General features: G+C 49.0%; 1 protein-coding gene across 1 annotated transcript in view; it reads left to right on the top strand.

The window, feature by feature from the left end:
* The window catches only part of fam113 (family with sequence similarity 113), a 196,523-nt gene extending 172,269 nt beyond the window's left edge, over positions 1 to 24,254 (top strand). Inside the window, exons 4-5 of the mRNA XM_041184058.1 lie at positions 4,937 to 5,087; positions 23,949 to 24,254. Of these exons, the coding sequence (XP_041039992.1) occupies positions 4,937 to 5,087; positions 23,949 to 24,254 (457 nt within the window). The remainder of the gene's footprint in view (positions 1 to 4,936; positions 5,088 to 23,948) is intronic.
* Positions 24,255 to 24,667: the final 413 nt, after the last annotated feature.

Raw genomic sequence — 24,667 nt, 5'->3', positions numbered from 1 at the left:
TGCTAACTCTGCTTGATTAGAATATGTATTTCTAAATGCTCTGCTATTACATCCTTTATAACATTTTCCCAATGACAGATGTTAAGCTAACTGGCCTATAGTTACCTGTTTTTATCTCCCTCTCTTTTTGAATAAGATTGTTACATTGGCAGTTTTCCAATCCTCTGGGACTTTTCCAGAATCTAAGGATTCTTGGACGGTTACCACCAGTGCATCCTCTATCTCTGCAGCTACTTCCTTTAATATCCTAGGATGCAACCCATCAGGTCCAGGGGACTTATCAGCCTTTAGCCCCATTAGTTTCCCTAGTACTTTTTCTCTAGTGATAATTATTGTATTGATTTCCTCCCCCTCCTTTTGCCCCTTGATTATTTAGTATTTTTGGAATGATATTAGTGTCTTCTAACGTGAAGACTGATGCAAAGTATTATTCATCTCCTCTGCCATTTCCTGGTTTCCCCATTATTATTTTCCCAGCCTCATTCTCTAAGGGGCCTATGTTCACTGTGGCCTCTCTCTTCCTTTTTATTTATTTAAAGAAGCTCTGACTGTTTTTATATTACTTGCTAGCTTACCATCAAAGTTTATTTTCTCACTCTTTATTATTTTTTGGTCATCTTTTGTTGGTTTTTAAAACTTTCCCAATCCTCTTGTTTACCCCTAATCTTTGCCTCATTGTATGTTTTTTCTTTCAATTTCATACTGTCCTTAACTTCCTTGGTTAACCATGGTTTGTTTATCCCCTTCTTAGAATCCTTCTTCCTCACTGGGATATGTCTTTGTTGTGAGTCATGAACTATTTTCTTAAACGTCTGTCATTGTTCATCAACCGTCTTTTCTGCTAAACTCCTTTCCCAGTCCCCTCCAGCCAACTCTACTCTCGTTCCTTTGTAATTACCCTTACTTAAGTTTAGCACAGTTGTTTCCAACCCAAGTTTCTCACTCTCAAACTGAATGCTAAACTCTACCATGTTATGGTCACTGTTTCCTAGGAGATCTTTTACTCTGAGATCATTTATTAAACCTGCCTCATTACACATTACCAGATCCAAAATAGTCTGATCCCTGGTTGGATTCACAACATATTGTTCTAGGAAACTGTCCCGAATACACTCTGAACTCTTACTCGTGTCTACTAGTCAGAAGTACTTTTAAGATGGTTTATTAAGGAACAACAGTTTAGTTATGATACATATATATTATATAAATATGATCATATATATGATATATATATTATATAAATATAACATAAATATGTATTTATATTTTATATATGCTATGATGAGTATTGCAACCTCCCCAACACCTCAGTCATATACAATCCCTCAGCAGGACCTCCCCATATAGACCCTTACCCAGTGTCAATCACCTGTTCAAACGATTCTGACCAATGGACACAGGACAGGTACTCCAAACGCCAGGATGGTTACGACCCACCTTGTGTGTCACCTGCTGCAGGTCAGCTGTTTAGTTTACACCTTGCTGAGGGTCAGATCCTGGTCCTTTCGAAACTCTGGCGTAGATGAGGGGGTTCAGAAGATGCCGTTCTTTCTGCCTGGGAATGTCAACCCCTCTTTCCAATGAGCGAATCAATGCTGCTTGGAAAGTCCCTTCAAGTTTCTATATTATGTAGAAAATACCTGTTTATTAAGGACCCCAATTTCTTACAGTTCCCCCTTGGAGAAGGAGATATCCTTACTGACTTCCCAGCACTAATTTTAGGATGATAGTTATTTCTAAACTACAAACTGTTTCCCTAATATCTTGATGACATATGTAGGTAACATACTAAAGCTCCTCGAAATAGCTGAGTACTGGGTTTGACACCCCTTCCTGCAGACCTTCCCCCCCGCCCCGGAGAGGGAAATATCCTTGGGATGGGATTTTCTGGTCCCACCTGCAGTCAGGGTTGTGTCCCGTCCCACTGGAACTCCACGGACTCCTGGCTGGGCCCCTCACACCCGCTAATGGTGGGTCCCACACCAGAATGGGACTGTGAAACCCCTGCCACTGCCTTTTGCAGGAGCAATACTCATTTCCAGCTCTTCTCCCCAGCTTTCAATTGCCCCGAATCCAAAATTCCTTTTACATTCACTGTACCTTGACTCGAAGATGGCAGTGGAGTCAGGGAATAAGGTTAATTGTCCTGCAGTTAATTGTTAATTAAAGTTAAAGTTAATTGTTCTCTATGGAGTATGTGTCAGTGATTTGATCATTTAAAGATGTTTTCATACCCTTCAGGCCATGTTAACCATTTCAGGCTGTTTGTTGAGAAGCTGAGCCAGTTTGGGACTCGCTCTTCAGTGTAGCTGCACCATGTACTCTCCGATTGTCAGTTAACATATCACCTCTGCCTCACACTGGCCTCCCAATCCCTTCCTTAAGGTTTGAAGGGTATGAAAACATTTTTAAATCATCAAATCGCTGACACCTACTCCATAGAGGAACTGACTTCAGGACAATTAACTTTCCTCCCTCAGTCCACTGCCCATGTGCTGGAATTTCACATTGGGTTATGTCGCCTCACATGTTTCCCTCTCTGTTGGCTGTGCTCTCCAGGGATTCTCTTTTTACCAGGTTTCCTATTCGGGTACTGTTCCTTCTGCTACAGTCGCTTCATCATCCTTAGTGGTAATCTCTCTGCCCTCTCCCACAAATCCTTGTTTTGTATTTATTGAAGGTTTATCAGGTCAAAGAGCAAAGAAAAGTACAGCACAGGAACAGGCCCTTCGGCCCTCCAAGCCTGCGCTGATCATATTACCCGTCAGCTAAAACATTTTGCACTTCCAGGGTCCGTATCCCTCTATTCCCATCCTATTCATGTATTTGTCAAGCTGCCTCTTAAACACCACTATCGTACCTGCTTCCACCACCTGCTCTGGCAGTGAATTCCAGACACTCACTACCCTCTGTGTAAAAAACTTACCCCACACATCTCCTCTAAAGTTTTCTCCTCTCACCTTAAATCTATGTCCCCTAGTAATTAATTGACTCTTCCACTCTGGGGAAAAAGCTCCTGACTATCTACTCTGTCCATGCCACTCATAATTTTGTAAACTTCTATCAAGTCGCCCCTCAATCTCTGTCGCTCTAGTGAGAACAATCCAAGTTTCTCCAACCTCTCCTCATAGCTAATAACCTCCAGACCAGGCAGCATCCTGGTAAACCTCCTCTGCACCCTCTCCAACGCCTCCATATCCTTCTGGTAATGTGGTGACCAGAATTGTACGCAATATTCCAAGTGTGGCCTAACCAAGGTTCTATACAGCTGCAGCATGACTTCCCAGCCTTTATACTCAATACCCCTGCCAATGAAGGCAAGCATGCTATATGCCTTCCTGACTACCTTATCCACCTGCGTTGCCACTTTCAGTGACCTGTGGACCTGTACACCCAGATCCCTCTGCCCGTCGATGCACTTAAGGGTTCTGCCAGTTACTGTATAATTCCTGCCTGTATTAGACCTTCCAAAATGTATTACCTCGCATTTGTGTGGACTGTAGGGATCGTGCTGTGTATTTTGCCAATCAGCTTCACCATCCAGGATTTCACTCTCTTTAAAAAGATGCACCATTCAATAATTCTTCCAGACTTTCTGGTCATCTTCTCAAAGATCAAAGGGGGGAGGGGAATCTCCATCTCAGGATCTTTACTGATCTCCCCCGGACACTCCCAATGTCTCAGGCCGATGGCCAGATTATCAAATTCAATTCACTTAAACATTTCATAGGCACAGACACAAGTATCTCTGAGAGAAAGCTGTTGCCTTACACTCATCCCATCGACACTTCCCCTTCACGAGAGGCTTCTTCAGTATCCACTGGACAATGCCTGAGGTGAGTTATTCCAATTCCCATTTGGTGTTGTCCTCCCTCTGTAACTCTGTCTCTTATTCGAAGTGGGACATCTTATTAATTCCCACTGTATCTCCTCCGGGAGTTCAGAGGAACTTTATAACCCAACAGCATGTTTTCATAATACCGTTAAAACAGAAATGAAATATTCTCATTTGATTTCAGGCATTTTGCTCGTTTGTTCTTTCTCTTAAACTAACCATAGAAATGTTACAGTGCAGAAAGAGTCCATTCAGCCCATCATATCTGTGCTGGCCAAAAAGAGCAAAAATTAAACTAGCCGCTCATTTTAATCCCACTTTCCAGCCCCTGGTCTGTGGCTTTGCAGGTTCCAGAGCTTCAGATGCAGATCCAGGTGCATTTTAAATGAGGTGAGGGTTTCAGCCTCAACCACCAACTTAGGCAGTGAGTTCCAGACACCCACCACCCTCTGGGTGAAAAAGTCTTTCCTCATGTCCCCTCTAATCCTTCTACCAATCACCTCCACTCTGTTCCCCCTGGTAACTGACCCCTCAGCTAGGGGTCGACCCTATCTAGGCCCCTCATAATTTTGTACACATCAATTAGGCCATCCCTTAGCCTCCTCTGTTCTAAGGAAAAGAAATGTAGCCTATCCAATCTCTCCTCGTAGCTGCAATTTCCAAGCCCTGGCAACATTCTTGTAAATCTCACTGGCCCATCCAGCGTTTTATACAGTTCCAGCATTATATCCCTGCTTTTGTATTCAATCCCTCGTCCAATAAAGGAAAACATCCCATGTGTTTTCTTTCCCACCTTATCCACCTGTCCTGCCACCTTCAGGGACCTGTGGACATGCACTCCAAGGTCTCTCACTTCTGAAATCCGTCAATAACGCCCGGTTAATACCTCTCAATAACATCCCCTGCTCTTGTCCCTGTTTAACAGAATCGAGTGGTCTTCTGCAGTTGCTGCATGCTCTCCTTATCCAATTTCGATTTGTTTCTGTGGCACAGTCTCTGTCACTCGCCCGTTACCCCCACTGATTCTGCTCTTCTCCCTCATACCCCCCCCCCACCCCTGCTCTCTTTGGTTCTGACGCTGGCTCTCATGCTGCCTCACAGGTATGGGTCCAATTCAACTGAGAGATACAGAGAGAATCTGGACAAATTCTTCACTAGATTGAAGCAGGTCCTTCTCCCAGAATGCCTTGTGATTTGGAACATGGCGATGCCGCTAGGTAAAAAGATCAAAGGCGGTTTCCTGATACCAGAGGTAATGGCCAAAATTCCATCGGTGCGCGGTGTGACAGTGTCTGTAAACTGCAGTGTAAACACCGTCAGTACGCGGTGTGACAGTGTCTGTAAACTGCAGTGTAAACACTGTCAGTACGCGGTGTGACAGTGTAAACTGCAGTGTAAACACCGTCAGTACGCGGTGTGACAGTGTCTGTAAACTGCAGTGTAAACACTGTCAGTACGCGGTGTGACAGTGTCTGTAAACTGCAGTGTAAACACTGTCAGTACGCGGTGTGACAGTGTCTGTAAACTGCAGTGTAAACACTGTCAGTACGCGGTGTGACAGTGTCTGTAAACTGCAGTGTAAACACTGTCAGTACGCGGTGTGACAGTGTCTGTAAACTGCAGTGTAAACACTGTCAGTACGTGGTGTGACAGTGTCTGTAAACTGCAGTGTAAACACTGTCAGTACGTGGTGTGACAGTGTCTGTAAACTGCAGTGTAAACACTGTCAGTATGAGGTGTGACAGTGTAAACTGCAGTGTAAACACTGTCAGTACGCGGTGTGACAGTGTCTGTAAACTGCAGAGTAAACACCGTCAGAACGCGGTGTGACAGTGTCAGTAAACTGCAGTATAAACACCGTCAGTACGCGGTGTGCCAGTGTCTGTAAACTGCAGTGTAAACACTGTCAGTACGTGGTGTGACAGTGTCAGTAAACTGCAGTGTAAACACTGTCAGTACGCGGTGTGACAGTGTCAGTAAACTGCAGTGTAAACACTGTCAGTACGTGGTGTGACAGTGTAAACTGCAGTGTAAACAATGTCAGTACGCGGTGTGACAGTGTCTGTAAACTGCAGTGTAAACACCGTCAGAACGCGGTGTGACAGTGTCAGTAAACTGCAGTATAAACACCGTCAGTACGCGGTGTGACAGTGTCTGTAAACTGCAGTGTAAACACTGTCAGTACGCGGTGTGACAGTGTCAGTAAACTGCAGTGTAAACACTGTCAGTACGCGGTGTGACAGTGTCAGTAAACTGCAGTGTAAACACCGTCAGTAAGCGGTGTGACAGTGTAAATTGCAGTGTAAACACTGTCAAAACGCGGTGTGACAGTTTCTGTAAACTGCAGTGTAAACACTGTCAGTACGCGGTGTAACAGTGTCTGTAAACTGCAGTGAAAACACTGTCAGTACGCGGTGTGACAGTGTCTGTAAACTGCAGTGTAAACACCGTCAGTACACGGTGTGACAGTGTCTGTAAACTGCAGTGTAAACACTGTCAGTACGCGGTGTGACAGTGTCTGTAAACTGCAGAGTAAGCACTGTCAGTACGCGGTGTGACAGTGTCTGTAAACTGCAGTGTAAACACTGTCAGTACGCGGTGTGACAGTGTCTGTAAACACTGTCAGTACGCGGTGTGACAGTGTAAACTGCAGTGTAAACACTGTCAGTACGCGGTGTGACAGTGTCTGTAAACTGCAGTGTAAACACTGTCAGTACGCGGTGTGACAGTGTCTGTAAACTGCAGTGTAAACACTGTCAGTACGCGGTGTGACAGTGTCTGTAAACACTGTCAGTACGCGGTGTGACAGTGTAAACTGCAGTGTAAACACTGTCAGTACGCGGTGTGACAGTGTCTGTAAACTGCAGTGTAAATACCGTCAGTACGCGGTGTGACAGTGTCTGTAAACTGCAGTGTAAATACCGTCAGTATGCGGTGTGACAGTGTCTGTAAACTGCAGTGTAAACACCGTCAGTACGCGGTGTGACAGTGTCTGTAAACTGCAGTTTAAACACTGTCAGTACGCAGTGTGACAGTGTAAACTGCAGTGTAAACACTGTCAGTACGCAATGTGACAGTGTCTGTAAACTGCAGTGTAAACACTGTCAGTACGCAGTGTGACAGTGCCTGTAAACTGCAGTGTGAACACTGTCAGTACGCGGTGTAACAGTGTGTGTAAACTGCAGTGTGAACACTGTCAGTACGCGGTGTGACAGTGTCTGAAAACTGCAGTGTAAACACTGTCAGTACGCGGTGTGACAGTGTCTGTAAACTGAAGTGTAAATACCGTCAGAACGCGGTGTGACAGTGTCAGTAAACTGCAGTGTAAGCACCGTCAGTACGCGGTGTGACAGTGTCTGTAAACTGCAGTGTAAACACTGTCAGTACGCGGTGTGACAGTGTCTGTAAACTGCAGTGTAAACACTGTAAGTACGCGGTTTGACAGTGTCTGTAAACTGCAATGTAAACACTGTCAGTACGCAGTGTGACAGTGTCTGTAAAATGCAGGGTAAACACTGTCAGTACACGGTGTGACAGTGTAAACTGCAGTGTAAACACTGTCAGTACGCGGTGTGACAGTGTCTGTAAACTGCAGTGTAAACAGTCAGTACGCAGTGTGACAGCGTCTGTAAACTGCAGTGTAAACACTGTCAGTACGCGGTGTGACAGTGTCTGTAAACTGCAGTGTAAACACTGTCAGTACGCGGTGTGACCGTGTCTGTAAACTGCAGTGTAAACACTGTCAGTATGCGGTGTGACAGTGTAAACTGCAGTGTAAACTGCAGTGTAAACACTGTCAGTACGCTGTGTGACAGTGTCTGTAAACTGCAGTGTAAACACTGTCAGTACGTGGTGTGACAGTGTCTGTAAACTGCAGTGTAAACACGGTCAGTACGCGGTGTGACAGTGTCCGTAAACTGCAGTGTAAACACTGTCAGTACGCGGTGTGACAGTGTCTGTAAACTGCAGAGTAAGCACCGTCAGAACGCGGTGTGACTGTGTCAGTAAACTGCAGTATAAACACCGTCAGTACGCGGTGTGACAGTGTCTGTAAACTGCAGTGTAAACACTGTCAGTACGCGGTGTGACAGTGTCTGTAAACTGCAGTGTAAACACTGTCAGTACGCGGTGTGACAGTGTAAACTGCAGTGTAAACACTCAGTACGCAGTGTGACAGTGTCTGTAAACTGCAGTGTAAGTACCGTCTGTACACGGTGTGACAGTGTCTGTAAACTGCAGTGTAAACACTGTCAGTACGCAGTGTGACAGTGTCTGTAAACTGCAGTGTAAACACTGTCAGTACACGGTGTGACAGTGTCTGTAAATTGCAGTGTAAACACTGTCAGTACGCGGTGTGACAGTTTCTGTAAACTGCAGTGTAAACACTGTCAGTATGCGGTGTGACAGTGTCTGTAAACTGCAGTGTAAACACTGTCAGTACACGGTGTGACAGTGTCTGTAAACTGCAGTGTAAATACCGTCAGTACACGGTGTGACAGTGTCTGTAAATTGCAGTGTAAATACCGTCAGTATGCGGTGTGACAGTGTCTGTAAAACTGCAGTGTAAACACCGTCAGTACGCAATGTGACAGTGTCTGTAAACTGCAGTGTAAACACTGTCAGTACGCGGTGTGACAGTGTCTGTAAACTGCAGTGTAAACACTGTCAGTACGCGGTGTGACAGTGTCTGTAAACTGCAGTGTAAACACTGTCAGTACGCAGTGTGACAGTGTCAGTAAACTGCAGTGTAAACACTGTCAGTACGCGGTGTGACAGTGTCTTTAAACTTCAGTGTAAACAATGTCAGTACGCAGTGTGACAGTGTCTTTAAACTGCAGTGTAAACACTGTCAGTACGCGGTGTGACAGTGCCTGTAAACTGCAGAGTAAACACTGTCAGTACGCGGTGTGACAGTGTCTGTAAACTCCTGTGTAAACACCATCAGTACGCGGTGTGACAGTGTCTGAAAACTGCAGTGTAAACACTGTCAGTACGCGGTGTGACAGTGTCTGTAAACTGCAGTGTAAACTCTGTCAGTACGCGGTGTGACAGTGTCTGTAAACTCCTGTGTAAACACCATCAGTACGCGGTGTGACAGTGTCTGAAAACTGCAGTGTAAACACTGTCAGTACGCGGTGTGAGTGTCTGTAAACTACAGTGTAAACTCTGTCATTACGCAGTGTGACAGTGTCTGTAAACTGCAGTGTAAGCACTGTCAGTACGCGGTGTGACAGTGTCTGTAAACTGCAGCGTAAACACTGTCAGTACGCGGTGTGACAGTGCCTGTAAACTGCAGTGTAAACACTGTCAGTACGCAGTGTGACAGCGTCTGTAAACTGCAGGGTAAACACTGTCAGTACACGGTGTGACAGTGTCTGTAAACTGCAGTGTAAACACTGTCAGTACGCGGTGTGACAGTGTCTGTAAACTGCAGTGTAAACACCGTCAGTACGCGGTGTGACAGTGTCTGTAAACTGCAGTGTAAGCACTGTCAGTACGCGGTGTGACAGTGTCTGTAAACTGCAGTGTAAGCACTGTCAGTACGCGGTGTGACAGTGTCTGTAAACTGCAGTGTAAGCACCGTCAGTACGCGGTGTGACAGTGTCTGTAAACTGCAGTGTAAACACTGTCATTATGCGGTGTGACAGTGTAAACTGCAGTGTAAACACTGTCAGTACGCGGTGTGACTGTCTGTAAACTGCAGTGTAAACACCGTCAGTACGCGGTGTGACAGTGTCTGTAAACTGCAGTGTAAACACCGTCAATACGCGGTGTGACAGTGTCTGTAAACTGCAGTGTAAACACTGTCATTACGCGGTGTGACAGTGTCTGTAAATTGCAGTGTAAACACTGTCAGTATGCGGTGTGACAGTGTCTGTGAACTGCAGTGTAAACACTGTCAGTACACGGTGTGACAGTTTCTGTAAACTGCAGTGTAAACACTGTCAGTACGCAGTGTGACAGCGTCTGTAAACTGCAGTGTAAACACCGTCAGTACGTGGTGTGACAGTGTAAACTGCATTGTAAACACTGTCAGTACGTGGTGTGACAGTGTAAACTGCAGTGTAAACACCGTCAGTACGCGGTGTGACAGTGTCTGTAAACTGCAGAGTAAGCAGTGTCAGTACACGGTGTGACAGTGTCTGTAAACTGCAGTGTAAACACCGTCAGTACACGGTGTGACAGTGTCTGTAAACTGCAGTGTAAACACCGTCAGTACGCGGTGTGACAGTGTCTGTAAACTGCAGTGTAAACACCGTCAGTACGCGGTGTGACAGTGTCTGTAAACTGCAGTGTAAACACCGTCGGTACGCGGTGTGACAGTGTCTGTAAACTGCAGTGTAAACACCGTCAGTACGCGGTGTGACAGTGTCTGTAAACTGCAGTGTAAATACCGTCAGTGTCTGTAAACTGCAGTGTAAACACCGTCAGTACGCGGTGTGACAGTGTCTGTAAACTGCAGTGTATACACTGTCAGTACGCGGTGTGACAGGGTCTGTAAACTGCAGTGTAAACACCGTCAGTACGCGGTGTGACAGTGTCTGTAAACTGCAGAGTAAACACTGTCAGTACGTGGTGTAACAGTGTCTGTAAACTGCAGTGTAAACACCGTCAGTACACGGTGTGACAGTGTCTGTAAACTGCAGTGTAAACACCGTCAGTACGCGGTGTGACAGTGTCTGTAAACTGCAGTGTAAACACTCAGTGTCTGTAAACAGCAGTGTAAACACAGTCAGTACGCGGTGTGACAGTGTCTGTAAACTGCAGTGTAAACATTGTCAGTACGCGGTGTGACAGTGTACGTAAACTGCAGTGTAAACACTGTCAGTGTCTGTAAACAGCATTGTAAACACTGTCAGTACGCGGTGTGACAGTGACTGTAAACTGCAGTGTAAACACTGTCAGTACGCGGTGTGACAGTGTCTGTAAAATGCAGTGTAAACACTGTCAGTATGCGGTGTGACAGTGTCTGTAAACTGCAGTGTAAACACTGTCAGTACGCGGTGTGACAGTGTCTGTAAACTGCAGTGTAGACACTGTCAGTGTCTGTAAACTGCAGTGTAGACACTGTCAGTGTCTGTAAACTGCAGTGTAAACACTGTCAGTACGCGGTGTGACAGTGTCTGTAAACTGCAGTGTAAACACCGTCAGTATGCGGTGTGACAGCGTCTGTAAACTGCAGTGTAAACACCGTCAGTACGCGGTGTGACAGTGTCTGTAAACTGCAGTGTAAACACCGTCAGTACGCGGTGTGACAGTGTCTGTAAACTGCAGTGTAAACACTGTCAGTACGCGGTGTGACAGTGTGTGTAAACTGCAGTGTAAACACTGTCAGTACGCGGTGTGACAGTGTCTGTAAACTGCAGTGTAAACACTGTCACTACGCGGTGTGACAATGTCTGTAAACTGCAGTGTAAACACCGTCAGTACGCGGTGTGACAGTGTCTGTAAACTGCAGTGTAAACACCGTCAGTACGTGGTGTGACAGTGTAAACCGCAGTGTAAACACTGTCAGTACACGGTGTGTCAGTGTCTGTAAACTGCAGAGTAAACACCGTCAGTACGCGGTGTGACAGTGTCTGTAAACTGCAGTGTAAACACTGTCAGTACACGGTGTGACAGTGTCTGTAAACTGCAGTGTAAACACCGTCAGTACGTGGTGTGACAGTGTCTGTAAACTGCAGTGTAAACACTGTCAGTACGCGGTGTGACAGTGTCTGTAAACTGCAGTGTAAACACTGTCAGTACGCGGTGTGACAGTGTCTGTAAACTGCAGTGTAAACACTGTCAGTACGCGGTGTGACAGTGTCTGTAAACTGCAGTGTAAACACTGTCAGTACGCGGTGTGACAGTGTCTGTAAACTGCAGTGTAAACACTGTCAGTACGCGGTGTGACAGTGTCTGTAAACTGCAGTGTAAACACTGTCAGTACGTGGTGTGACAGTGTCTGTAAACTGCAGTGTAAACACTGTCAGTACGCGGTGTGACAGTGTCTGTAAACTGCAGTGTAAACACTGTCAGTACGCGGTGTGACAGTGTAAACTGCAGTGTAAACACTGTCAGTACGCGGTGTGACAGTGTCTGTAAACTGCAGAGTAAACACCGTCAGAACGCGGTGTGACAGTGTCAGTAAACTGCAGTATAAACACCGTCAGTACGCGGTGTGCCAGTGTCTGTAAACTGCAGTGTAAACACTGTCAGTACGTGGTGTGACAGTGTCAGTAAACTGCAGTGTAAACACTGTCAGTACGCGGTGTGACAGTGTCAGTAAACTGCAGTGTAAACACTGTCAGTACGTGGTGTGACAGTGTAAACTGCAGTGTAAACACTGTCAGTACGCGGTGTGACAGTGTCTGTAAACTGCAGTGTAAACACCGTCAGAACGCGGTGTGACAGTGTCAGTAAACTGCAGTATAAACACCGTCAGTACGCGGTGTGACAGTGTCTGTAAACTGCAGTGTAAACACTGTCAGTACGCGGTGTGACAGTGTCAGTAAACTGCAGTGTAAACACCGTCAGTACGCGGTGTGACAGTGTAAATTGCAGTGTAAACACTGTCAAAACGCGGTGTGACAGTTTCTGTAAACTGCAGTGTAAACACTGTCAGTACGCAGTGTGACAGTGTCAGTAAACTGCAGTGTAAACACTGTCAGTACGCGGTGTGACAGTGTCTGTAAACTGCAGTGTAAACATTGTCAGTACGCGGTGTGACAGTGTCTGTAAACTGCAGTGTAAACATTGTCAGTACGCAGTGTGACAGTGTCTTTAAACTGCAGTGTAAACACTGTCAGTACGCGGTGTGACAGTGCCTGTAAACTGCAGAGTAAACACTGTCAGTACGCGGTGTGACAGTGTCTGTAAACTCCTGTGTAAACACCATCAGTACGCGGTGTGACAGTGTCTGAAAACTGCAGTGTAAACACTGTCAGTACGCGGTGTGACAGTGTCTGTAAACTGCAGTGTAAACTCTGTCAGTACGCGGTGTGACAGTGTCTGTAAACTCCTGTGTAAACACCATCAGTACGCGGTGTGACAGTGTCTGAAAACTGCAGTGTAAACACTGTCAGTACGCGGTGTGACAGTGTCTGTAAACTGCAGTGTAAACACTGTCAGTACGCAGTGTGACAGTGTCTGTAAACTGCAGTGTAAGCACTGTCAGTACGCGGTGTGACAGTGTCTGTAAACTGCAGTGTAAACACTGTCAGTACGCGGTGTGACAGTGTCTGTAAACTGCAGTGTAAACACTGTCAGTACGCGGTGTGACAGTGTCTGTAAACTGCAGTGTAAACACTGTCAGTACGCGGTGTGACAGTGTCTGTAAACTGCAGTGTAAACACTGTCAGTACGCGGTGTGACAGTGTCTGTAGACTACAGTGTAAACACTGTCAGTACGCGGTGTGACAGTGTCTGTAAACTGCAGTGTAAACACCGTCAGTACGCGGTGTGACAGTGTCTGTAAACTGCAGTGTAAACACTGTCAGTACGCGGTGTGACAGTGTAAACTGCAGTGTAAACACTGTCAGTACGCGGTGTGACTGTCTGTAAACTGCAGTGTAAACACCGTCAGTACGCGGTGTGACAGTGTCTGTAAACTGCAGTGTAAACACCGTCAATACGCGGTGTGACAGTGTCTGTAAACTGCAGTGTAAACACTGTCATTACGCGGTGTGACAGTGTCTGTAAATTGCAGTGTAAACACTGTCAGTACGCGGTGTGACAGTGTCTGTGAACTGCAGTGTAAACACTGTCAGTACACGGTGTGACAGTTTCTGTAAACTGCAGTGTAAACACTGTCAGTACGCAGTGTGACAGCGTCTGTAAACTGCAGTGTAAACACCGTCAGTACGTGGTGTGACAGTGTAAACTGCATTGTAAACACTGTCAGTACGTGGTGTGACAGTGTAAACTGCAGTGTAAACACTGTCAGTACGTGGTGTGACAGTGTAAACTGCAGTGTAAACACTGTCAGTACGTGGTGTGACAGTGTAAACTGCAGTGTAAACACCGTCAGTACGTGGTGTGACAGTGTAAACTGCAGTGTAAACACCGTCAGTACGTGGTGTGACAGTGTAAACTGCAGAGTAAACACCGTCAGTACGTGGTGTGACAGTGTAAACTGCAGTGTAAACACTGTCAGTACGTGGTGTGACAGTGTAAACTGCAGTGTAAACACTGTCAGTACGCGGTGTGACAGTGTCTGTAAACTGCAGTGTAAACACCGTCAGTACGCGGTGTGACAGTGTCTGTAAACTGCAGTGTAAACACTGTCAGTACGCGGTGTGACAGTGTCTGTAAACTGCTGTGTAAACACTGTCAGTACGCGGTGTGACAGTGTCTGTAAACTGCAGAGTAAACACTGTCAGTACGCGGTGTGACAGTGTAAACTGCAGTGTAAACACTGTCAGTACGCGGTGTGACAGTGTCTGTAAACTGCTGTGTAAACACTGTCAGTACGCGGTGTGACAGTGTCTGTAAACTGCAGAGTAAACACTGTCAGTACGCGGTGTGACAGTGTCTGTAAACTGCAGTGTAAACACTGTCAGTACGCGGTGTGACAGTGTCTGTAAACTGAAGTGTAAATACCGTCAGAACGCGGTGTGACAGTGTCAGTAAACTGCAGTGTAAGCACCGTCAGTACGCGGTGTGACAGTGTCTGTAAACTGCAGTGTAAACACTGTCAGTACGCGGTGTGACAGTGTCTGTAAACTGCAGTGTAAACACTAAGTACGCGGTTTGACAGTGTCTGTAAACTGCAATGTAAACACTGTCAGTACGCAGTGTGACAGTGTCTGTAAAATGCAGGGTAAACACTGTCAGTACACGGTGTGACAGTGTAAACTGCAGTGTAAACACTGTCAGTACGCGGTGTGACAGTGTCTGTAAACTGCAGTGTAAACAGTCAGTACGCAGTGTGACAGCGTCTGTAAACTGCAGTGTAAACACTGTCAGTACGCGGTGTGACAGTGTCTGTAAACTGCAGTGTAAACACTGTCAGTACGCGGTGTGACAGTGTCTGTAAACTGCAGTGTAAACACTGTCAGTATGCGGTGTGACAGTGTAAACTGCAGTGTAAACTGCAGTGTAAACACTGTCAGTACGCTGTGTGACAGTGTCTGTAAACTGCAGTGTAAACACTGTCAGTACGTGGTGTGACAGTGTCTGTAAACTGCAGTGTAAACACGGTCAGTACGCGGTGTGACAGTGTCCGTAAACTGCAGTGTAAACACTGTCAGTACGCGGTGTGACAGTGTCTGTAAACTGCAGAGTAAACAATGTCAGTACGCGGTGTGACAGTGTCTGTAAACTGCAGTGTAAGCACCGTCAGAACGCGGTGTGACTGTGTCAGTAAACTGCAGTATAAACACCGTCAGTACGCGGTGTGACAGTGTCTGTAAACTGCAGTGTAAACACTGTCAGTACGCGGTGTGACAGTGTCTGTAAACTGCAGTGTAAACACTGTCAGTACGCGGTGTGACAGTGTAAACTGCAGTGTAAACACTCAGTACGCAGTGTGACAGTGTCTGTAAACTGCAGTGTAAGTACCGTCTGTACACGGTGTGACAGTGTCTGTAAACTGCAGTGTAAACACTGTCAGTACGCAGTGTGACAGTGTCTGTAAACTGCAGTGTAAACACTGTCAGTACACGGTGTGACAGTGTCTGTAAATTGCAGTGTAAACACTGTCAGTACGCGGTGTGACAGTTTCTGTAAACTGCAGTGTAAACACTGTCAGTATGCGGTGTGACAGTGTCTGTAAACTGCAGTGTAAACACTGTCAGTACACGGTGTGACAGTGTCTGTAAACTGCAGTGTAAATACCGTCAGTACACGGTGTGACAGTGTCTGTAAATTGCAGTGTAAATACCGTCAGTATGCGGTGTGACAGTGTCTGTAAAACTGCAGTGTAAACACCGTCAGTACGCAATGTGACAGTGTCTGTAAACTGCAGTGTAAACACTGTCAGTACGCGGTGTGACAGTGTCTGTAAACTGCAGTGTAAACACTGTCAGTACGCGGTGTGACAGTGTCTGTAAACTGCAGTGTAAACACTGTCAGTACGCAGTGTGACAGTGTCAGTAAACTGCAGTGTAAACACTGTCAGTACGCAGTGTGACAGTGTCAGTAAACTGCAGTGTAAACACTGTCAGTACGCGGTGTGACAGTGTCTGTAAACTGCAGTGTAAACATTGTCAGTACGCGGTGTGATAGTGTCTGTAAACTGCAGTGTAAACATTGTCAGTACGCAGTGTGACAGTGTCTTTAAACTGCAGTGTAAACACTGTCAGTACGCGGTGTGACAGTGTCTGTAAACTGCAGTGTAAACACTGTCAGTACGCGGTGTGACAGTGTCTGTAAACTCCTGTGTAAACACCATCAGTACGCGGTGTGACAGTGTCTGAAAACTGGAGTGTAAACACTGTCAGTACGCGGTGTGAGTGTCTGTAAACTACAGTGTAAACACTGTCATTACGCAGTGTGACAGTGTCTGTAAACTGCAGTGTAAGCACTGTCAGTACGCGGTGTGACAGTGTCTGTAAACTGCAGCGTAAACACTGTCAGTACGCGGTGTGACAGTGCCTGTAAACTGCAGTGTAAACACTGTCAGTACGCAGTGTGACAGCGTCTGTAAACTGCAGGGTAAACACTGTCAGTACACGGTGTGACAGTGTCTGTAAACTGCAGTGTAAACACTGTCAGTACGCGGTGTGACAGTGTCTGTAAACTGCAGTGTAAGCACTGTCAGTACGCGGTGTGACAGTGTCTGTAAACTGCAGTGTAAGCACCGTCAGTACGCGGTGTGACAGTGTCTGTAAACTGCAGTGTAAACACTGTCATTACGCGGTGTGACAGTGTAAACTGCAGTGTAAACACTGTCAGTACGCGGTGTGACTGTCTGTAAACTGCAGTGTAAACACCGTCAGTACGCGGTGTGACAGTGTCTGTAAACTGCAGTGTAAACACCGTCAATACGCGGTGTGACAGTGTCTGTAAACTGCAGTGTAAACACTGTCATTACGCGGTGTGACAGTGTCTGTAAATTGCAGTGTAAACACTGTCAGTACGCGGTGTGACAGTGTCTGTGAACTGCAGTGTAAACACTGTCAGTACACGGTGTGACAGTTTCTGTAAACTGCAGTGTAAACACTGTCAGTACGCAGTGTGACAGCGTCTGTAAACTGCAGTGTAAACACCGTCAGTACGTGGTGTGACAGTGTAAACTGCATTGTAAACACTGTCAGTACGTGGTGTGACAGTGTAAACTGCAGTGTAAACACTGTCAGTACGTGGTGTGACAGTGTAAACTGCAGTGTAAACACTGTCAGTACGTGGTGTGACAGTGTAAACTGCAGTGTAAACACCGTCAGTACGTGGTGTGACAGTGTAAACTGCAGTGTAAACACCGTCAGTACGTGGTGTGACAGTGTAAACTGCAGTGTAAACACCGTCAGTACGTGGTGTGACAGTGTAAACTGCAGTGTAAACACTGTCAGTACGTGGTGTGACAGTGTAAACTGCAGTGTAAACACTGTCAGTACGCGGTGTGACAGTGTTTGTAAACTGCAGTGTAAACACCGTCAGTACGCGGTGTGACAGTGTCTGTAAACTGCAGTGTAAACAATGTCAGTACGCGGTGTGACAGTGTCTGTAAACTGCTGTGTAAACACTGTCAGTACGCGGTGTGACAGTGTCTGTAAACTGCAGAGTAAACACTGTCAGTACGCGGTGTGACAGTGTAAACTGCAGTGTAAACACTGTCAGTACGCGGTGTGACAGTGTCTGTAAACTGCTGTGTAAACACTGTCAGTACGCGGTGTGACAGTGTCTGTAAACTGCAGAGTAAACACTGTCAGTACGCGGTGTGACAGTGTCTGTAAACTGCAGTGTAAACACTGTCAGTACGCGGTGTGACAGTGTCTGTAAACTGCAGTGTAAACACTGTCATTACGCGGTGTGACAGTGTAAACTGCAGTGTAAACACTGTCAGTACGCGGTGTGACTGTCTGTAAACTGCAGTGTAAACACTGTCAGTACGGGGTGTGACAGTGTCTGTAAACTGCAGTGTAAACACTGTCAGTACGCGGTGTGACAGTGTCTGTAAACTGCAGTGTAAACACCGTCAGTACGCGGTGTGACAGTGTCTGTAAACTGCAGTGTAAACACTGTCAGTACGCGGTGTGACAGTGTCTGTAAACTGCAGTGTAAACATCGTCAATACGCGGTGTGACAGTGTCTGTAAACTGCAGTGTAAACACTGTCATTACGCGGTGTGACAGTGTCTGTAAATTGCAGTGTAAACACTGTCAGTACGCGGTGTGACAGTGTCCGTAAACTGCAGTGTAAACACTGTCAGTACGCGGTGTGACAGTGTCTGTAAACTGCAGAGTAAACACTGCCAGTACGCGGTGTGGCAGTGTCTGTAAACTGCAGTGTAAACACCGTCAGTACGCGGTGTGACAGTGTCTGTAAACTGCGGTGTAAAGACCGTCAGTACGCGGTGTGACAGTGTCTGTAAACTGCAGTGTAAACACTGTCAGTACGCGGTGTGACAGTGTCTGTAAACTGCAGTGTAAACACTGTCAGTACGCGGTGTGACAGTGTCTGTAAACTGCAGTGTAAACACTGTCAGTACGCGGTGTGACAGTGTCTGTAAACTGCAGTGTAAACATCGTCAGTACGTGGTGTGACAGTGTGTGTAAACTGCAGTGTAAACATCGTCAGTACGTGGTGTGACAGTGTGTGTAAACTGCAGTGTAAACATCGTCAGTACGTGGTGTGACAGTGTCTGTAAACTGCAGTGTAAACACTGTCAGTACGCGGTGTGACAGTGTCTGTAAACTGCAGTGTAAACATCGTCAGTACGTGGTGTGACAGTGTCTGTAAACTGCAGTTTAAACATCGTCAGTACGCGGTGTGACAGTGTCTGTAAACTGCAGTGTAAACACTGTCAGTACGTGGTGTGACAGTGTCTGTAAACTGCAGTGTAAACACCGTCAGTACGCGGTGTGACAGTGTCTGTAAACTGCAGTGTAAACACTGTCAGTACGCGGTGTGACAGTGTCAGTAAACTGCAATGTAAACACTGTCAGTACGCGGTGTGACAGTGTGTGTAAACTGCAGTGTAAACACTGTCAGTATGCGGTGTGACAGTGTGTGTAAACTGCAGTGTAAACACTGTCAGTACGCGGTGTGACAGTGTGTGTAAATGCAGTGGAAACACCGTCAGTACGCGGTGTGACAGTGTCTGTAAACTGCAGTGTAAACACCGTCGGTACGCGGTGTGACAGTGTCTGTAAACTGCAGAGTAAACACTGTTAATTCACATGCAAGTTCTCTTTTTTATCCCTATTCTTTGTTTTCCCAACTTTTATTATTTACATGCTTTTAGAAGACCTTGGGATTCCCTCTTATATTCACTGCCAGTCTCTTTTCATGTGTTTGATGGGGACAGTGTAGAGGGAGCTTTACTCTGTATCTAACCACGTGCTGTACCTGTCCTGGGAGTGTTGAGGGTAATGAACTCTGTTCTTTGGTGTGTTTGTGTTGGTTGCCATGTCTGTCTTGTTTGGTTTTGTGTGTGCGTGTGGGTGTCTGGTTTTGTGTTTGTTTGTGTGTGTGTGTGTGTCTGGGGGTGTGTGTGTGTGTCTGTGTCTGGGTGTGTTTGGGGTGTGTGTGTGTGTGTGTGTGTGTGTCTGGGTGTGTTTGGGGGGGTGTGTGTGTGTCTGTGTCTGGGTGTGTTTGGGGGTGTGTGTGTGTCTGGGTGTGTGTGTCTGTGTCTGGGTGTGTTTAGGGGTGTGTGTGTGTGTGTCTGTGTCTGGGTGTGTTTGGGGGTGTGTGTGTGTCTGGGTGGGTGTGTGTGTGTGTGTCTGGGTGTGTTTGGGGTGTGTGTGTGTGTGTGTGTGTGTGTGTCTGGGTGTGTTTGGGGGGGTGTGTGTGTGTGTCTGTGTCTGGATGTGTTTGGGGGTGTGTGTCTGGGTGGGTGTGTGTGTGTGTGTCTGGGTGTGTTTGGGGTGTGTGTGTGTGTGTGTGTGTGTGTGTCTGGGTGTGTTTGGGGGGGTGTGTGTGTGTCTGTGTCTGGGTGTGTTTGGGGGTGTGTGTGTGTCTGGGTGTGTTTGGGGGGGTTGTGTGTGTGTGTGTCTGGGTGTGTGTGTGTGTGTGTCTGGGTGTGTTTGGGGGTGTGTGTCTGGGTGTGTTTGGGGGTGTGTGTGTGTGTGTGTCTGGGTGTGTTTGGGGGTGTGTGTCTGGGTGTGTTTGGGGGTGTGTGTGTGTGTGTGTCTGGGTGTGTTTGGGGGTGTGGGGGGGTGTGTGTGGGTGTGTGTGTGTGTGTCTGCGTGTGGGTGTGTGTGTCTGGGTGTGTTTGGGGGTGTGGGGGTGTGGGTGTGTGTGTCTGGGTGTGGGTGTGTGTGTCTGGGTGTGTTTGGGGGTGTGTGTGTGTCTGGGTGTGTGTGTCTGTGTCTGGGTGTGTTTAGGGGGGTGTGTGTGTGTGTCTGTGTCTGGGTGTGTTTGGGGGTGTGTGTGTGTCTGGGTGGGTGTGTGTGTGTGTGTCTGGGTGTGTTTGGGGTGTGTGTGTGTGTGTGTGTGTGTGTGTGTGTGTCTGGGTGTGTTTGGGGGTGTGTGTGTGTGTGTGTGTCTGGGTGTGTTTGGGGGTGTGGGGGTGTGTGTGTATGTGTGTCTGGGTGTGTGTGTGTGTGTCTGGGTGTGTTTGGGGGTGTGGGGGTGTGTGTGTGTGTGTGTCTGGGTGTGTTTGGGGGTGTGGGGGTGTGTGTGTGTGTGTGTGTCTGGGTGTGTTTGGGGGTGTGGGGGTGTGTGTGTGTGTCTGGGTGTGGGTGTGTGTGTCTGGGTGTGTTTGGGGGTGTGGGGGGGTTTGTGTGTGTGTGTGTGTCTGGGTGTGTTTGGGGGTGTGGGTGTGTGTGTGTGTGTGTGTGTGTGTCTGGGTGTGTTTGGGGGTGTGGGGGTGTGTGTGTGTGTGTGTGTCTGGGTGTGTTTGGGGGTGTGGGGGTGTGTGTGTGTGTGTGTCTGGGTGTGTTTGGGGGTGTGGGGGTGTGTGTGTGTGTGTCTGGGTGTGGGTGTGTGTGTCTGGGTGTGTTTGGGGGTGTGGGGGGGTGTGTGTGTGTGTCTGGGTGTGTTTGGGGGTGTGGGGGTGTGTGTGTGTGTGTGTGTGTGTGTCTGGGTGTGTTTGGGGGTGTGGGGGTGTGTGTGTGTGTGTCTGGGTGTGGGTGTGTGTGTCTGGGTGTGTTTGGGGGTGTGGGGGTGTGTGTGTGTGTGTCTGGGTGTGGGTGTGTGTGTCTGGGTGTGTTTGGGGGTGTGGGGGTGTGTGTGTGTGTGTCTGGGTGTGGGTGTGTGTGTCTGGGTGTGTTTGGGGGTGTGTGTGTGTCTGGGTGGGTGTGTGTGTGTGTGTCTGGGTGTGTTTGGGGTGTGTGTGTGTGTCTGGGTGTGTTTGGGGGTGTGTGTGTGTGTGTGTGTGTGTCTGGGTGTGTTTGGGGGTGTGGGTGTGTGTGTCTGGGTGTGTTTGGGGGTGTGTGTGTGTGTGTGTCTGGGTGTGGGTGTGTGTGTCTGGGTGTGTTTGGGGGTGTGGGGGTGTGTGTGTGTGTGTCTGGGTGTGGGTGTGTGTGTCTGGGTGTGTTTGGGGGTGTGGGGGTGTGTGTGTGTGTGTCTGGGTGTGGGTGTGTGTGTCTGGGTGTGTTTGGGGGTGTGGGGGTGTGTGTGTGTGTGTCTGGGTGTGGGTGTGTGTGTCTGGGTGTGTTTGGGGGTGTGGGTGTGTGTGTCTGGGTGTGTTTGGGGGTGTGTGTGTGTGTGTGTGTGTGTCTGGGTGTGGGTGTGTGTGTCTGGGTGTGTTTGGGGGTGTGGGGGTGTGTGTGTGTGTGTCTGGGTGTGGGTGTGTGTGTCTGGGTGTGTTTGGGGGTGTGGGGGTGTGTGTGTGTGTGTCTGGGTGTGGGTGTGTGTGTCTGGGTGTGTTTGGGGTGTGGGGGTGTGTGTGTGTGTGTCTGGGTGTGTTTGGGGGTGTGTGTGTGTGTGTGTGTGTGTCTGGGTGTGTTTGGGGTGTGTGTGTGTGTGTGTGTGTGTGTCTGGGTGTGTTTGGGGGTGTGGGGGTGTGTGTGTGTGTGTCTGGGTGTGGGTGTGTGTGTCTGGGTGTGTTTGGGGGTGTGTGTGTGTGTGTGTGTGTCTGGGTGTGGGTGTGTGTGTCTGGGTGTGTTTGGGGGTGTGGGGGTGTGTGTGTGTGTGTCTGGGTGTGTTTGGGGGTGTGGGGGTGTGTGTGGTGTGTCTGGGTGTGGGTGTGTGTCTGGGTGTGTTTGGGGGTGTGGGGGTGTGTGTGTGTGTGTCTGGGTGTGTTTGGGGGTGTGTGTGTGTGTGTGTGTGTGTCTGGGTGTGTTTGGGGGTGTGGGGGTGTGTGTGTGTGTGTGTGTGTCTGGGTGTGTTTGGGGGTGTGGGGGGTGTGTGTGTGTGTGTCTGGGTGTGGGTGTGTGTGTCTGGGTGTGTTTGGGGGTGTGGGGGTGTGTGTGTGTGTCTGGGTGTGGGTGTGTGTGTCTGGGTGTGTTTGGGGGTGTGGGGGTGTGTGTGTGTGTGTGTGTCTGGGTGTGTTTGGGGGTGTGGGGGTGTGTGTGTGTGTGTGTGTGTGTGTCTGGGTGTGGGTGTGTGTGTCTGGGTGTGTTTGGGGGTGTGGGGGTGTGTGTGTGTGTGTGTGGGTGTGTGTGTGTGTGTGTGTCTGGGTGTGTTTGGGGGTGTGGGGGTGTGTGTGTGTGTGTGTGTCTGGGTGTGTTTGGGGGTGTGGGGGTGTGTGTGTGTGTGTCTGGGTGTGGGTGTGTGTGTCTGGGTGTGTTTGGGGGTGTGGGGTGTGTGTGTGTGTGTGTGTCTGGGTGTGTTTGGGGGTGTGGGGGTGTGTGTGTGTGTGTCTGGGTGTGGGTGTGTGTGTCTGGGTGTGTTTGGGGGTGTGGGGGTGTGTGTGTGTGTGTCTGGGTGTGTGTGTGTGTGTGTGTGTGTGTGTGTCTGGGTGTGTTTGGGGGTGTGGGGGTGTGTGTGGGTGTGTGTGTCTGGGTGTGTTTGGGGGTGTGGGGGTGTGTGTGTGTGTGTCTGGGTGTGGGTGTGTGTGTCTGGGTGTGTGTGTGTGTGTGTGTCTGGGTGTGTTTGGGGGTGTGGGGGTGTGTGTGTGTGTCTGGGTGTGGGTGTGTGTGTCTGGGTGTGTTTGGGGGTGTGTGTGTGTGTGTCTGGGTGTGTTTGGGGTGTGTGTGTGTGTGTGTGTGTGTGTGTCTGGGTGTGTTTGGGGGTGTGGGGGTGTGTGTGTGTGTGTGTGTCTGGGTGTGGGTGTGTGTGTCTGGGTGTGTTTGGGGGTGTGTGTGTGTGGGTGTGTGTGTCTGGGTGTGTTTGGGGGTGTGTGTGTGTGTGTGTGTGTGTCTGGGTGTGTTTGGGTGTGTGTGTGTGTGTGTGTGTGTCTGGGTGTGGGTGTGTGTGTCTGGGTGTGTTTGGGGGTGTGGGGGTGTGTGTGTGTGTGTCTGGGTGTGGGTGTGTGTGTCTGGGTGTGTTTGGGGGTGTGGGGGTGTGTGTGTGTGTGTGTGTCTGGGTGTGGGTGTGTGTGTCTGGGTGTGTTTGGGGGTGTGGGGGTGTGTGTGTGTGTGTCTGGGTGTGTTTGGGGGTGTGTGTGTGTGTGTGTGTGTGTCTGGGTGTGTTTGGGGGTGTGGGGGTGTGTGTGTGTGTGTGTGTGTCTGGGTGTGTTTGGGGGTGTGGGGGTGTGTGTGTGTGTGTCTGGGTGTGGGTGTGTGTGTCTGGGTGTGTTTGGGGGTGTGGGGGTGTGTGTGTGTGTGTCTGGGTGTGTTTGGGGGTGTGTGTGTGTGTGTGTGTGTGTCTGGGTGTGTTTGGGGGTGTGGGGTGTGTGTGTGTGTGTGTGTGTCTGGGTGTGTTTGGGGGTGTGGGGGTGTGTGTGTGTGTGTCTGGGTGTGGGTGTGTGTGTCTGGGTGTGTTTGGGGGTGTGGGGGTGTGTGTGTGTGTGTGTGTCTGGGTGTGGGTGTGTGTGTCTGGGTGTGTTTGGGGGTGTGGGGGTGTGTGTGTGTGTGTGTGTCTGGGTGTGTGTGTGTGTGTCTGGGTGATGAAGTCCTCTCAGATGCTGTTTATCTTGCTGTAGTTACAGTATCTGGAAACCACTTTGCGCTGTGATGTGATTGAAGCCAATTTCTACAGTGCCCTTCTGGCCGCTGCTCATGGTTTTGATGTTGTGGACTTGCATTTCCAATTCCGCTCTGAGCTGCAGCACCGAGCTCCAGATGGAATTCACTGGAGCCAAGTGGTTCACCGGCAAATCACCATCCGGCTGCTCCAGCACATTGCAGACGCTTGGGGTGTGGCCCTGCCATCCCCGAAACCACCAGGTAATAGAGACCTTCAGCTTTCGTCTGGGGGCCAGGCTGATGCAGTTAATGGGTGGGAGTGAGTGGAGGGGGGGGGGCGTGGTGGGTGGGGGAGGAATGGGGGGGTGGGGGAGGAGTGTGGGGGGTGGGGGAGGTGTGTGGGGGGGGGGTGGGGGAGGAGTGTGGGGGGGGGGGTGGGGGAGGTGTGGGGGGGGGAATGTGGGGGGGGGAATGTGGGGGGGGGGTGGGGGAGGAGTGTGGGGGGGGGGGTGGGGGAGGAATGGGGGATGGGGGAGGAGTGTGGGGGGGTGGGGGAGGAATGGGGGGGTGGGGGAGGAATGGGGGGGGGTTGGGGAGGAGAGTGGGGGGGGGTGGGGGAGGAGAGTGGGGGGTTGGGGAGGAGAGTGGGGGGGGTGGGGGAGGAGTGTGGGGGGGGTGGGGGAGGAGTGTGGGGGGTGGGGGAGGAGTGTGGGAGGGGGGGGTGGGGGGAGGAGTG

The sequence above is a fragment of the Carcharodon carcharias genome, chromosome 1, assembly GCF_017639515.1.
Source record: "Carcharodon carcharias isolate sCarCar2 chromosome 1, sCarCar2.pri, whole genome shotgun sequence".
Taxonomy (NCBI): Eukaryota; Metazoa; Chordata; class Chondrichthyes; order Lamniformes; family Lamnidae; genus Carcharodon; species Carcharodon carcharias.
The sequence above is the reverse complement of the archived record's forward strand: the minus strand, read 5'-3'. Positions and strand labels throughout refer to the sequence as shown.